Source organism: Struthio camelus, chromosome 2 (genome assembly GCF_040807025.1).
Source record: "Struthio camelus isolate bStrCam1 chromosome 2, bStrCam1.hap1, whole genome shotgun sequence".
Classification (NCBI taxonomy): domain Eukaryota; kingdom Metazoa; phylum Chordata; class Aves; order Struthioniformes; family Struthionidae; genus Struthio; species Struthio camelus.
Genome location: NC_090943.1, coordinates 230,149 through 245,792, shown reverse-complemented (window position 1 = coordinate 245,792; position 15,644 = coordinate 230,149). Strand labels below are relative to the sequence as shown.

Sequence of the window (15,644 nt, the reverse complement as noted above, 5' to 3'; positions counted from 1 at the left end):
GAAATCACAGCTATACACGGGCGGGCAGCGGGGCCCAGGCGCCCGGCTCGGCCCGGCCCGGGGCTGCCGGCGGCCCGCGCTCCCCGTGGCACGGACAGACGGACACGTTGCCGTATGTACAGACTTTACACGGAATAAATAAGGGACATGTACAGAGGGGTGAGAGCGGCCGCCGCGGGGGCCCGGCCGCCCCCTCCGCCGCGCCGGCCCCTTCCCGCTGCCGCTGGCCGCCCCCGGCCGGCGACCCTCCCGCCCCCTGGGTCCGTGCGCCCCGACGGCGCTCAGGGCCGGGCGCCCTGCTCGATCTGCTGGTGCTGGCTGCGCACGGCGAAGCGGTTGACGTGCACCGGGATGGGCACCACGATCTTGGGGTTGCGGACGGGCTCGCCCGACCGGTTGCTCACGTTGCCCGCCTTGATGCGTTTCCACTTGGCGCGGCGGTTCTGGAACCAGATCTTCACCTGCACCTCGCTGAGCTTCAGGGCGTGCGCGATCTGGGAGCGCTCCGTCAGGCTCAGGTACTTCTTGCAGTGAAACTCCTTCTCCAGCTCCAGCAGCTGCTCGCTCGTGAAGGCCGTGCGCCGCCGCCGGCTCTTGCCGGCCCCGGAGCCCGGTGGGGCCTGCTCGGCCGCCGGGCCGCCCTTGCCCTTGCCCTTGGCGCCCAGGGCGCCGCCGGCCGCCCCGTCCAGGAAGGGCTCGTCCTCGCTGTCGCCCGCCGAGCTCTCCTCCTCCCGCTCGCTGCACGGAGTCGCCGCCGACTTCACTTCCAGCTTCTCCTCGTCCGAGCTGTACGCCTTCCCGTCTGCGGGGCACCAGCGTCAGCGCCCACCGGCGCGGCCCCCGTGCCCCCCCCGCCGGTGGGCTCCCCGCGCCGCGGAGCCGGCGGAGCCCTGGCCGCCTCCCTCACCCACCCGTGGGGTCCCCACGCCGCAGAGCCCTGGCCCAGCCCCCCCGACTGTCCGTGGGGTCCCCGTGCTGCAGAGCCGGCGGAGCCCCGGCCACGTCCCCCGCACCCCCGACCGCCCGTGGGGTCCCCGCGCCGCGGAGCCCTGGCCCAGTCCCCCCGCACCCCCGACCGCCCGTGGGGTCCCCGCGCCGCGGAGCCCTGGCCCAGTCCCCCCGCACCCCCGACCGCCCGTGGGGTTCCCGTGCCGTGGAGCCGGCGTGGCCGGGTCAGGCTGGGCCAAGGCAGCAGCCGAACCCCACTGGATCCCCACCCTCGGGGTCTCCCCGCAGCCCCAGACCTCCCGCACTGCCCGGCCACATTGACTCCCGCAGGACAAGCAGCTTCCCAGCACCACCACGGGCACTGGCTGCAAGAAGCGCTGGCAGCACAGGGCAGGCTGCTCTCCCAGACCCAGCACGGTCTGCCTCCCGCTGCCTGCGGCCTGGCCAGCTCTGCAGTGCAGCACCCACTAACCCAGCACATCCACATACACCCCAGGGTATGAACCACCCCAGCACCTGCCACCATCCCCATCCTGCAGCCAACCCGCAGCAGCATCACTGCCCTATCCCAGTAGAGCACCACACAGTCCGTCCAGGGCTCATCCAGACCTCCACTTCCTGAGAGCTTGCTTCTCAGCTCAGCCTTCCTTCTGACCCATCCCACTGCATTAGACCATCTACAGCTGCCCATCCAGCCAAGAGGCACTGAAGGACTTTCCTGGAAATAGCAGCCTGACTCATAGCCAGTCCAGCAAACCCTCTTTGCAGGGCTCTACAAGATATGGGGTGTCCTGCTGCCAGCCGGCTCTCCCTCCCTAGCCCCAGGCTGCACTACAGCAGAGCTGTGCAGCCTAGAAGCAATGTGCTCAAGCAGCTGATGCTCAAGGCTTAGCTTCCTGCACCAGTCTGCACAAACAGGCAAACTGGCTGGGCAGGCTAGAGGCTGCCAACATCACCCAACAGATAGGACCTCAGCCCAGGCCACCCAGACAGGAGACACTGCTGCTCTGTTGCCTGCAAGGCTACCAATAGGGGATAGAGGAATGAATCTTCAACTTGCCAGCCTCTTGTATCCCAAATTGGTCTCTAAATGGTTAAACTTCCACGGAAGAACTGGGAGGGAAACAGCTGGGAGGATGGAGGCCTGGAATCCAGTCACTTTCTTGGCAGAAGGGAATCCAACAGAGGTCTCACAGGAGAAAAAGCAAGAAGAAGCTCTAGGCCACAGCCAGGGATTAAGGAAGAAGAGGACCCTCTACTACCCACAAGCTGATGAAATAGCTGTTCCATCATGCTGAGGCCAGAAGACATCACCAAATTCTCCAGGTCTGATCCACAGACAGGAACCACTGCTGGAAGGAGCTGGTCCTGAAACACCGCCAGCTTCAGTACAATCCTACATATAGAAGGAGCAACAGCAGCTCTCCAACCTCTAAGCAGTGTCCAGTGACTGAGAATTGTGCCCTGGGCCACTGCAGCTCCAGTCAGCTCACCCAGGCTCAGAGGGGAAAGCAAGATAGCTCTCAGGTGACTGAGGATGCAGGGCTGAAAACACACAAGCAGCAACTGCAAGAAACTGGTTAAGCCCAGGAGTTGTTCTTGAGAGTCTGGTCATCTAAGTCATGGAGCTCTCCATCCCTTGCTGGTCCTGCAGCAGGTCTGCGGCTTCTGGAGAGTGGGTAGGTGACTTCCGAGATATGGAATTATGCCCCTGCTCCTCCTGTTTCCTGCAGCAGGAAGAAACACCTCCACCATTCTGCTGCAGAAGAATAGGCAGTACACCTTTCTTTGTGTGAGCCCTGGAAAGAGGCCTGAGAGGAGGGAGAGATCTCCCGTACACCCAGGAGGTGCAGCAAAGACACAGAATGTGTCAGGCTGAGGAAGTAGCAACAGGCACCAGGGAACACTTTGGCTGCCTGTGGTCTCATGCAAGCACTAACTCTGTCCAAGAGCAGGAGAACTTTCATTTCTGTGTACCACCTCTGTCCAGGGAGCATAAGGCCTTGACAGGATAGAAGAGCTCTTATGAAGACATCAGTGTCTTCACCAAGATTGCTCATGGGATGCCCTGAGTCTGCACTTCCCTAGCGACAGCAAAGGGCATCCCAGCAGCCACACAGTCAAACAGCACTGACCCGGCAGTTTGCTCTTGTAGGCCTAGTCCATGCCCTCAGGAGACTGGAAGGAGGCTGAGCTACCTTCATGAGGTAACACGTCACCTCATGAAACAGACGCTGTCTCTGGATACGCTTGTCTTAACCAGACCCCAAATTTTAAATAGTCTCTGGCAGGTTAACTTGCATCCAATTTGTAGCTTACAAAAAGGAGAGGGTTTGGAAGGAAGCTGATGACAGAGTCTAAAACAGAGCTTTTTTACAAGGAAAATTGGTACCTTAGTCTGTTAGTCTCCTAGTATTTCTTCGTCAAGGAAGTAATGGCAGCAGGGGAACCCACCTGTTTGGTGGAAGGGTTTATCAAAGCTTTCAAAGATCTTTGACAGGAAATGGAGTATTTGTCATGAAGTAAAGTATTTTGAAATTCCAGAAGGCAATGGGTAAAGACTAGGATTGACCCATCTCTTTGCTCTTCACAGAGGCCTAGCGTTTGGTGATCTCATTACAGAAATGGTAACATGGTGAGCAGAGATGGGTGAGTGCAATAGGTGACAAAGTTATTCAAGTCAAGGTAGAGTAGGATCAGCAGAACCCAGATCAAGAATAATCCAGCACAGCCCAGCGCTGATAAACACACACGTTCTTTAACATGTTCACGGGGAGCAACATAGTACTTCTGTGCCCTCCGCTTGACTGAATGTGGAGTTAATATGTCAATGCAAGAAAGGGTCTGGGGGCCGCTGTCTGGGGCTCAGTGGGCACCTCTGCAGCTCAGGAACAAACTCAGGTCTCAGGAGAAGGGAGGTGCCTTTATCCCAGATATCACACACTGTTGTAGTTGTAGAAACAAACCAGCCTCCAGGCTTTTCTGCATCTTACCGCTAGTTTCCCTGCATGTCTTTCCTCTCTCAAGAAGTGTGTCAACAGCTAGAAGCAGGTTTGAAACATTTTAGTGGCCATTCTTCTCCACGTGATTCTTCTACAGATAAGAGATCTGTGGAACACCTTGCCCCAGGATGTGGCTGGTACTGAGTTTCTCTCTCCTTTCTGGTGGACTCCAGAGAGCGGATAACGTCACAGAACAGGAATCCACCAAAGGTTACTATATATACAGAAATAATGTCTAGCTCAAAAAGCCCCTGAGGTGCAGGTTGCTGGATGCTGGGAAAGTGTTGTCATTTTAGGAAGCTTTGCATAGGCTTGTACTCTTCCCTGGACATCTGCTTTGAGTCAGTGTCACAGATGGGACACTAGGTCAAACAGCATTATAGATAGTTTTAGATGTCTCCTTTTGGCATGAATCCTCTTTCTCCAACTTCCTTGATTGTGGAGCAAGCCCACAGAAACCACATCAGGCGAAAATGAGGATGCTGGGTAAAACAAACCCTAATGTCCATCTCCAAGAGCCTTGGCAGGTACAGTCAGGGGAAGTGTTAGGTAAAGCAGAAGGTGGGCTCATTTGGCCTGACAAATCCTCTTGGACTGGGGCAGAGCAGCCCATGCAGTCAGGTTCATATGGGCACATGCCTGTGCTGGAGTGCAAGCATCATTAATGCACCGCAGGCTCCAGAGCGAGCACAGTGCTCAGAGACAGCTAATAGGCAATAGAGAGTGAGCAGTGGTAGCAGAACAAATTTTTTCCATCATATGAACCAGTCACGACAGGGCAAGCTCTAGAGATGATATTTCTCAACATCAGAAATGACCGCTTCCCAGAACAGTTCATCCAAGTCCCACAGGAGGTGAGAACATGTTGGGCTTAGCTCCCAGCCATGGAGGGAGATCAAGCACAGCACAGTCCATTGCCCTGTCAGCTAGGGAGAAGCGGTGTGAACCAACCGTGGGGCCAGCAAGTTTGGGCCAGGGCAGTTCTGTCCCTGAGGAGACTGTCATAGCAGAACTGAGTCTGCCTGAAGCTTTTGACTCAGCACAGAGGCCTGGGAGCACCACAGGAGCGCTGAAGCCTTGGTAACCCACAAAAGTAGTGGAGAGGCAAAAGCCCCAGTTGTCCTGCTAAGAGACTAGGTTCAAGGGGCATTTGAGCAGAGGCAACAGCCTGCTGAGGAAAGACCAGGCAGTACAGGGAAAAGAGCCAGGCTGGCTGGTGGAGGAAGTGTGTGGAAAGGCTAAAGGGAAATCGGAGAACAAACAACCAAGCTCTACAAGAAGCAGCAGGGACTTCTCAGCACAGACCCGTGCCAGGAAGCCCGTGAGAAAGGTGGGTCTCGGGGTGACTACAGGAGGCAGCGCTCCGGACAGGCTGTGTCAGAGCGGTCGGTTCGTACCGGTCTCCCCGCAGAAAAGAGCCCCAAGCCCGCTGTCTCAGCGGCTGGAGCGGGCTGAGAAATAAAGAGCAACAGGTCACCGGGGCTGATGCCCGCACACTCGGGGAGCGGCCGCGGCTCACAAAGGCGACGGCTCCGCCCCGGCGGCGGGAGCAGCCCCCGACCGGCACCGAGCGCAGACCCTGGAGCGGAGCCGCCGCCTGCCCGCGCCGTCGGGCCGGGAACAGCGGCCGGGTCCCCGCGGCTCTCACTGCCCCGGGCGGACCGAGCCGGGGGGGGGGGGGGGGGGCGGGGCCGCGCAGGGACACGGGAGCTGCCCCGCGCCCCCCGCCCCCCGCCCGGGCTCGGAGCCCCGCTCACCGCGGCCGCAGCGCGACGCCGCCGGCAGGGGAGCGGGCCCGGAGCCGGAGCGGGAGCCGGACCCGGCTACGGGCGAGCGAGGGCCCGGCTGGTCCCGCCGGCGCCCCGGGCTCCCTGCCCCGCTGGCCGCCGCGAAGCGGCATCCTGCCGGGGACAGCGCGCACCGACCGGGACCGGGACCGGGACCCGCCGCGGCCGGGGTCGAGGCTGCGCGGGGTCCCGCGGACCCGCGGCGGCCGCTCCCTCGGCGCTCGCTCGTCCCGGCCCGGGTGCCAGGACCTCGGAGAGCTCCGTGCCGCCGGGCCGGGCCCCGGCTCCGGGCTCCGGGCACCGCCGCCGCCCCGGGCCCGGCCCCCGCCGGGACGAGCGGCCGCGACCGGCGGCTTCGCGGCTCTCCCGGGCCGGACGCGGCGGGCGGAGTTTGTCCCGCGCCGGCGAAAGTTGCGGGCGCTGCTGAGCGGCAGAGACGGTCCGGAACCGAGGGGAACCGGCCCGGTCCCCCCGGCCCGGCTCGGCCCGACGGGACAGCCCAGGAGTGCAGCCGCGGCGGGTCCCCCCGGCCGCCGGCGCGGCCCCGCCGCCCTGCCCTGCCCTGCCCGCCGCGTCCCCGGCCCCGCCGCGTCCCCGGCCCCACCGCACCGGCTCCCGCCTCCTGCCCGGGGAGCTGCGCGGCCCGCGGCGCCGCCTGCCCGCAGCCCCCGCCGGCCGAGCCCGGACGGGGCCGAGCGGACGGCGCTACCCGCCGCGGGAGCCCTCGGGGCTGCGGGGCCCCCGACCGAGACGGGCCGGCGCTCGCTGCGGGGAGTTGCGCCCCGCCGGCCGGGGCTGGCCCCGCGCCGTCCTTACCTGCCAGGCCGGGAAAGGGGTCCGGGAAGTGCAGCGGAGGCTCGGGCGGCCCCTTGTCGCGCCCCGGGGGCAGGTCCTCCGCCTCCAGACCCTCGGTGCCCCGCCGGCAGCCGGCGTCGGGGTTGGCGCGCGGCGGGGGCAGCTCCTGCGGCGGGTAGAAGCCGTCGGGGGGCTCGGAGAAGCTGGGCAGCGCCGTGGTGAGGGCCACCATGGAGGGCACGGCCTGGCCCAGGCTGGCGCAGAAGGTGTTGGTGAGGCGGCCGGCGAAGGAGGCCAGCGGCGCCAGCGGCGGCAGCCCCGACTGCAGGGGCGCGTGGGACAGCGCCTGCGGCAGCACCAGCGGCCGGTACGGCATGAACATGGGGTAGCCGGTGTAGAGCAGGTGCCCGGAGCGCGGCGGCGGCGTCCCGATGAGCGAGTCGATGGAGAAGGCGGTCCCCTGGCCGCTGGGTCTCTGCATGGCGAGTGGGCGCCGCCGGCTTAACCGGCACCAACTTTCCGGCGAGCTCGGGCCGCCGCCAACTCGCCGCGCCGCCGCGGCCGCCGCCGCCGCCGCGGCCCCGGCCCCGGCCCCGGCCCGCCGCCGCCTGCCGTGGGCTCCGGCGCCCGGCGAGAGCTGCCGCCCGCCCGCTCGCTGGCTCGGCGCGGCGGAGTGGAGACGCGCTCGGAGCCGCCCGCCCGCCCGCCCCGCCGCGGGGGGGCCGGGCCGGGCCGGGCCGGGCCGGGCTGGGAGGGGAGAGGAGGGGAGGCGGGCGGGGGTGTCGCCCTCTGCTCTCATCCATCTTCCGCACATCACGGTCGAGTTCCTCCTTCAGCGCCCGCTCCGGCGGGGCAGGGCTCCGCGCTCCCGGCGGCGCGGCCGGCCCCTGGGAAGGCGCCTCCCCCTCCCGCCTCATCAGCTGTTATTAATGGTGATTGATGATTAGCAATTACGGGGCCAGCACAAGGGCGCTTTTGTGGGGCCTGGACGGGACGGGACGGGACGGGACAGGACAGGACAGGGCTGCGCCGGGCCGGGCCGGGCCGCGCGGTACATCGCTCCTCGGGCGCCGCCGTGCCCGGGCCGGGGACGGAGCAGCGGATGGGCCCGACCGCTCCGGCCCGGCCCGCCCCGACGCTCCTGACCGGGCCCCGACTGCCCGCGGCGACGGTGACCGGTGACCGGTGCCAGCGGCGCGACCGGGCTGGGACCACCGAGCCCGGCGGGGAGCGCCCCGGGGACCCGGCGCCAGGCGGGCTCCGAGCGGCCCGACGGACTTGTGGTCGCCAGCACCGACCGCCGCGACCGTGGGAGCCGGGTTGGGCCCCGCCGCTCCGGGGCCGCCGGGCTGTGCCGGGAGGACCGGCCGCCGCCAGGGCCTGGGCCGCCCCCTTCGGGGGGCTCGGCGGGACCGGGAGCCGCGCTCCGCCCGAGAGCCGGGGCGGGACCGGGGGCCGGGGCCGGGGCCGGAGCGGGGGGGCGAGGGGACAAACAAGGCTCCCCCCCCCCCGCTGCTCCCGCGGCCCCGGGGCGGCCGTGCGCTGCGGGGGTCCCGGCGCCCGGCTCGGCGGGCCGTCGGGGCAGAGCCGGGCCGGCGGCGCGGAGCCCCGGCTGAGCGGGGAGCCCGGGTGCGGGGGGCACCGGGGCGCCCCGGCGGCCGCAGCCTGCACGGGCCCTTGGGCTGGGGCACTCGCAAACCAGCCCGCGCTGGTCTGTAGCAGCACAAAGCCCCTGGGCTCTGCCCCTCCCACCCACTCGCTCACGGCACGTCAGACAGATGTACCCAGGGGCTGCCAGCGGGGCCTTCCGCGCGTTCACTCCGTCTGCAGAGCAAGCAAGACCGGCGCAGGCTGGAGGCTCCTGCGCGGCAGCTAGAGCTCCACAGCTCTGCCTTGCCCTGTCTGTCCTGGAAAGCATGGCCTGAGCCCTGCAGGGAGTCGGCACACTGAAGTGGAGCATGCTCCCACCTAGCACCTGTGTCGTGCTCCTGTCTGCGGGGGGGGTGGTCACCAGGCACATAGCAAACCAAAAGCCCTGCTTCAAACAAGCATTAGCATCGGAGTAACCACCTCAAGCACTCGGCAGCTGAGAAATGCCAGAGTTTAAGTCACATCCAAACTCACCCAGACTGCATCTGCAGCGGCACACCACGCAGCAGCCTGTCAGCACCCAGGCGCAGTCCTTTTTCTCTCAGAAGCACTGGGTGCTCCTGCCTGCAGACACACTCTGTCCAGGGGTGCAGTACCTCTGCCAGCTTAGCTCCCTGGTGGCACTGACACCTCGGTGAATACATGGATTTCCCCACCACCCCTCTCACCTAGTCTGTCCCCAGGCAGGTCTGGGGCACCACTTTACTGCAGCTGGATTCCTTCTGCAGGAAGAAAAGGACCCTTCTTCCCGCAGCCTTGGATCATGTGTTTTATGTGGGACGTGATGGTCCAGCCACGTAGCTGAGCACATGAAGCCTGTGTGGAGCATGTAGATGAGGTCTTGCCATGCTCGTACACTGTCTCTCTACCCAGAACTCACTGAGCCAACAGCAAAGATGGTGCAGGCTCTTCCCAGAAAGGACCTAAACTGCCATCTCCAGGCTGTGCCTATCAGGCTGTCAAAGGGGGGCCTCAGCTTTCCTCTACCAAACAGGCACAATCTGAACCCCAAGGGTACAGCTGTGCCAAGAGCGCCAAAACTCTCAAAGGCTCGTCAAAGCCTTTCACCATGGCACATCCTTGCAGTCCCAAGAAAACATCCCTCCATGGCAAGAGCTGCCCTACGTCCAGCCAGGGAAATGAGATGTGGAGAAATCAGTGTCAAAATAATCACCCAGGTTCAAATAATCATAAAACTGAGGTCCCACAAGAAGAATCCCTCCCACCTCCCCTCTGACTGATGGCCCTTGCATCACAGGAAGAGAACTGCGCACCTGTAGGGCACAGGCCATCCAGCCCCTTGTCTGGGGCAAGAGCCCAGGTTCCAGGCTGGGAAGGATGCTGGCAGTGATTAGCATTTAGATTAAACCCACCTTAGGAATCGTTTGTGACTCACTAAGGGGTACACTCAGGGTCTGCAGGTCAGCGCCCATCTTTACTTGTCCTTGGCCGATCTCTCCTGTTTCACCCACCAATTGTCTCTGCATGAAAGGATCCTTCAGACTGGAACCATCTTCACCCGCACAGCTGAGTTCATTCCACTGCTATCAAAGCACTTCATTAAGCCATGGAGAAAATGAAAGCATATTTGTGTGTAAGTCACTGGATTTAAAGACCTATACTCAAAAGTATCCAAATTAAGGTTATGCAAGCAACTTCCTAACTCCTGAGCAATTGCAACCTGATCATTTGTTCACTGAACCTTTCATATGCAACCTTCAACCCCCACCTCACACTATCACGTAAGTTAGCAGGGTACCTGAGAGCAACAGGGAATTGCTGTACTCTGTGATCTTACTGGGGAAACCCAAAAAGCTTGTGAACGAACTACTGCTCACACAAGGAAGGAGGATTGCCTGTGCCCAAAGGGGAAGGTCCTTCATGTAACCAGTGATGCAAACTCCCATACCGAGCTCTCCAAACCCGCAGCTAGCACCCCACAAGCCTCTACACATATTTCAAGATGCAGATTCTACTTACCTGCTCACACACTTGCTTTACCTGCAGCCTCCCTTGAAACACTGACTCTCAGTTCACTAGTGTCAGGACCAGCAAGGACAAGCTGCTCCGTTTGGGAAGGGGAGCAGGGAGGAGAGGGCTGCAGCAAGATAGGCAGGGCACTGGCATCATCGACGGGGGTGCAGTCCCACAGGATTCAAACGAGGTGAGCAGAGCAGATCTGGTGACAGTAACCAGGGTCACCAATACTCCAGTGTTCACCTGGGAAGCCCTAGTGGTGAGGAAGGTCTAAGCCAGAAAATCAACTCAGTGGGTCAGGATCAATGTCAGGGCATAAGATCCGGTGCAAGATCAGTAAGGGGTGCACCTGCAGCGTAGCTCAGGCAGGGACAAAGGGGGAGAGCCTGAGCTTAAAAGCAGCTCCCTAGCCAAAAAATGGGCAGGCCCTTGCTGAGGCTCCCCCCTGGTTGGACAGCTGCATTGTATGTTGGCCTTGAGCCCAGAGAACCAAACCTCCAGGAGAGGGGGAGCATGCTCCAGCCCTGACAACGTACTCCACTCTGGTTTACTTTGTCTTGTGAGACTTTGAAGCAAAGAAAAGTAGAAGTTCATTTACCAGATTGAAAGCAAAGATCCAGAGGAGAAAAAGTGGAAGGAATGTAAACAAGAGGTTTGCCAGCAAAATAAAGCATACATTGTAATTTAGTACATACATCACACAAGATGCAGTGTGAGAGTTCCCAAGCGTTATCTCCAGCACCCTTGCAGGTTGAACCCGACTGGAGGCATGGGGGTCCAGGTTACATGTGGTAACCCTAGCACCCCTTAGATTCCAGGGGCTTTCTCTATTTCTGTATCTTATGTCTAATCTTCCACAGTTTCTCACTGTCTACTGCAAATGCAGTTTCCATGGCTTCCACTTGAGGCTCAGACCTCTGCTGTTCAGTACTCTCCCTGGACATCTCTTCTTCCCCACACGCTCTCCCTGTGGGGAGCTGTCCTATTCCATTTTAGCTGCCTTCTTCCCCCACTTCTCAGTTGTCTCATAAGTTCCCTTAACGTCCGTGAAGATACTCTGTCCAACATCCCAGGCACATGAGAAGCATTCGTTGCATGTACATTTTGTGACGCTCCTGGTCCTCCTGTGCTCTCAGTTGTTGATGGAGACCTCTCCAGACATTGCTGGACACGTTATAAGACACTTGAGATAAATGTGTCCCAGCAGGAGATCTGCTTTCTCCCTTTAGTTTTGGGGTTTCTGGGTCACAGCTCTGTGTTGATCAGACACAGCACTAGGCCCTGGATCTCACTCCATCAGGGCTTGAATACTGAATTCAAACCCAGTCTCTGCAGGCAGTGCCCTTAAGCGGTTACAGACCAGCCTCTCCCATCTCCTCCAGCATGCACTGCCTGAGTTGGCCCTCCTTCTCCAGTCTGCCCTTGTTTCCCACTGCTTTTCCTCTCATTTTTTTGCATGAGCACTACTGAGGCTTCTTCCTTCTCTTCTCATGCGTTCCTTCCTGCAGCCATGTAAGTGTAGGAAAGTCAGTTTGCCTGTTTGCCTGCATTTCTGCAGCCAGTAGGTGACACTGGCAAGCGTCCTGCTCAGCCATTGGCCCTTTGGACACAGTGTCTTTGCTGAAGACGGTGCATGACCTGTCTGGTCAGCACAGAGGCTCCAGCATGGCTTGAAACTGCTCAGCACAGGCAGAGGCTTCCTGGGAGAAAGCTACCAGCCTGTAAAAGATCTTTGCTCAGGACATGCAAAATGGGATGCTCAGAGTCTTGTAATTTAGGAAAAGTTAGTCACAGTCTGCTGGGCAGAACAAGAAGCATCCAGGGCAGCCCTCCTTCCTGCACTGTAAGTTGCTACTCCAAGGAGAGCACTCTAGAGACTACTCCTGGTGCTTCCTGTTGAGGAAAGAGAGGCCGAGGGACAGCTATTTTCCTTAATCTCACCCTACAGCTCATCTGAATTAATTGTTGGCTGTAACTGCAAAGAGAAAAGTTCTCTCTGAGGCAGATACACAGCATGGTAAACTACAACTGCAACAGTTAAGTTAAACTGACTAGCAAAGCAGGTCTTTCTAATGGAAAGTGCCATGCAACCTTAACTTTATGCCTCTACCAGTTTCACCTATAATTTCTACTCAGAAACTAGCAAAACAGGGCTGAATCTGGTCACAGCCTCTAGGTATTCCTGCAATATAACTCCTAAACAAATTAAAACCAAGGGTAACGCTGCAAAATCAGTTACTCAAAGTTTGGAAAGTCTAGACAGGTGGGCTGGCTGTGGCCACACTGTCATGCTGACAGAAGCTAGGCTCATATTGGGCACAGATTCTGTCTTGGACTATACCCATGAAGTGGTCCACTATGAAACAATCCTGGCTTAAGCCAGGAGGCTATGTAGGCACTCTTACTGTGGCGGGTAATAGCTAATATGCAAGTCCCGTCCTAGCAGGCAATCCAGATGCAAGGAGCACCTGGGTGGGTCCATCTGGCCTCTGCAAATACAGTCCCACAGGCCTTTAGCCTATTGTCAAGTTCCCCGTCTCCAGCTTCCCACCGCAAAACCTCTCTGCAGCAGCTACCAAGCTGCCCTCATGCCTGGGGAACAGAGTTTGGTGTTAGGACCATAGATGGGACAATAAGAAACTATTTTCCTCATTAATATTAGAGAGAGCATTCCCAGACGCATAGTTTTGCTACTGGCAAGACCTCAGAGTATCAGTAAAAGCCTGCTTCCTAGGACCTGGCCCCAGCCAGGGTTTCTGAAGTAGGGAAGGAGTATAACTTGAAGAGAATAAAACTCAGAGTGGCCAATTTTAGGACTTAAGGTCACCGCTAGCTTTCTAGAGCAACACCACATACTTACCTTTTTTGATAAGCCTTGCACAAAGTCAGCAGTAGCTGTGGCCTCTCTTGTGCGTGAGACATCTGTGAGCCCCGTGCTTTGGCAGAGTGCCCGAAGCAGCCCCCCAACGAGGTCTCCCTGATCCAGCTGCTCATTTTCCCGGGCTGACAAGGAGGGATTTTCTTCCCAGCCACAAAGGACCCCAGGCAGGACCTACAGTGGCTGAACCCCCCAAGCGCCTGCCAGGGACACCCATCACACAGGTGCACACTCCTGCATGGTGTTAGGAAAGGACACTTTCTGATAGCTGGTGAGTGAAGGTTGTTGGATTTGCAAAGAGCACGTGGTTGTACATGTTGCCTTCAAATGATGTAGGCATAGCTAGTCCATGAACAGACAGCCCCTCCCAGGAGCTGGGTCTGACACTTCTTGCAGTTTCAGCCTAGAAGAAGCTCTTTCTGAGTGCCCTGCTCTGCCCTAGCAGTTATAGGGCCATGGCACTGCAGATGCTTTCATTCAGATGGCTACATGACATCTGTCAGCTATGGGTCACTGTATGAACATATGACCTACGACCATCCTCCAGGAGCTAAGAGCTTGGAAAAAAGGTGATGTTCTCTGGTCAAGGATGCAGGAGTCAGAGCAGAGTGTATTATGCCACACGAGCCACAATACGGGCTGGTACCCTAATAATGCTGTATGCCTGTCTTCAGGCAGGAATACGGTATTGGCTTATCACAAGATGACGTGGACCTAATTTCTATACCACTGGAATCTGGTGTGGACTCTTGGTGTATACAAGCAGTCCTGCTAGTCCTGGGCCCTGCATTGTGAAGAAGAGGGCTCTCTTCCTTCAGTCACAGATGGCCTCAAGCAGGCTGCAGGTGAGTAAGTGGAGACCACCCATGGTCTCACACTGCACAGAAATTTAAAGAAGTCACACAATTTAAAGAAGTGATTTCAGAAGTGCTTCTGGTGGCCACTGCAGAGGGACAGCTGCTCAGGGAAGAACTTGGGGAGGGCAAGGATTCCTTACAGCCACTGTCCTTCAAGGTCACAGGAAAAATTTTTGCTGGGGCCAAACTGACATGTCCCTGCCTGCACTTTGACTCCCTGCCCTCAGTACTTACCATGAAAGTGAAGAACAGTGTATTCTCTTCTTCTTTACAGGTAATTTTTTGAAGTTTAGAGACTATTATTGTGTCATCACTCAGTTCTCCTTTCTTCAGAATACATCCCTGCAGATTGCAGCTTGCACCACTTCTGGTGGGTGAGGCCTTACCTTAGCTTTTGCAGCTGGGCTTTGCTGGGCCTCTGGAAGAACCTGGTATGTGTCCTGGCTGAGATGGGGCTGGGGCTGGGGCTGCAGCCCAGCGTCTTCTGCAGAGTACATAAGCGTGGTCTCTGTTCCTTCAAGCAAGTCTTCAACAACTATAGCATAGTGCGACGTGTGGGACAGGCCTCCAGGTAACCCCCTCCATGTATCACTGGAGTTCGAGTACTGTTAATAACTCTGAATATGATTTTCTGACTAGATATGCTCTCACCTAATAGTAATTTACTCTATACTGTCCTGCCTTAACTTCATTTTGAGAACATCATGTGAGACTGTGTGAAATTAAAAAAATTCAAGACCCATGACATCTGCTGCTTCTATCCCTTTTCCACAGACCTTTTATCCTGATGCAAAAAGAAGCAGTCTTCGCTGACCAACTCTGCGTCTTGACTGAGCTCCTTATTATCTTCCAGGCACTTACAGATTGTTTAGTTAGTTGCTGCAGTATTTTTCCAGGTATCAGAGTGAGGCATAGGACTGAATTTAAGAAGTCACAGGCTGTTATCATGCACCTGCCTGAGTCTGGCCCAAGCCCGTGTCCCGTGGTGGGAGCTGGGCGAGGAAAGGCGGGTGGGAAGGAGCAGCTGTGAGTGGCATTGCTGACATCTGGTGATGAGCCAGAGGAACAGAGCGGAGGCTGCTGGCCCGGAGAGCATGTGCAGGCAAGCGGCTGCTCACCGAAGTTTGCACATGCACCTCAGGACACCAGGACCCGCTGCAGGGCATCTGGCTGGCAGCAGAAGTGCAGGAAGCACACGGACCCATGCTCCTCATGAGAAAGCACCAGCGGCACCCGGCACTCAGGAGCGCTGCTGCAGGGCCAAAGCAGCCATGGGAACCACACAAGGAGTCCAGCAAAGAGCTCTGTGGGCACTCCAGGAGGGGCTGCTTCAGCCTGGGGCTGCAGTCTGGGGCAAACGCTTGAAGCTCCTCTTGACACAAGTCAAAGAGCCTCGGAGGGTCTGAATATCCCAAATAGGCTTCTCAGGTGGGAGCGTGGTGACCATCGTGGGGCAGGAAATGGAGAGGAAGCCAGGGATGTCAATGAAGTGTCAGTGAACAGGACCATTAAGGGAAACGTGAAACTGTTTAATTACCCTGGTGCCAAACACAGTCCCAGCAGTGATGGAGGCCAGCGATAGAGCCGTGTGGAAGGATGACAAGACTACGGATGGCAGAGCTGTAATTAAGCAGTCGGGTCTCCCTGAGACTCAGGCAAAGCACCACCCAGGATGGATTCTGGCCTGGGCTAAGACAAATTTTCTGGTGATTTTTTTTTTTTAAATGTCAGAGACGGAAAATCTACATCC

The 15,644-nt window shown here is 58.7% G+C and overlaps 1 protein-coding gene across 1 annotated transcript; it reads right to left on the bottom strand.

Annotated features, from left to right (window-relative positions):
• Positions 1 to 262: 262 nt before the first annotated feature.
• GBX1 (gastrulation brain homeobox 1) lies at positions 263 to 7,335 on the bottom strand. Its single transcript, XM_068933798.1, is given in 4 exon segments — positions 263 to 802; positions 6,554 to 7,096; positions 7,099 to 7,179; positions 7,182 to 7,335. Coding segments are annotated over 4 exon segments (1,299 nt in total). The 3' UTR covers positions 263 to 281.
• Between the last annotated feature and the right edge of the window lie 8,309 nt (positions 7,336 to 15,644).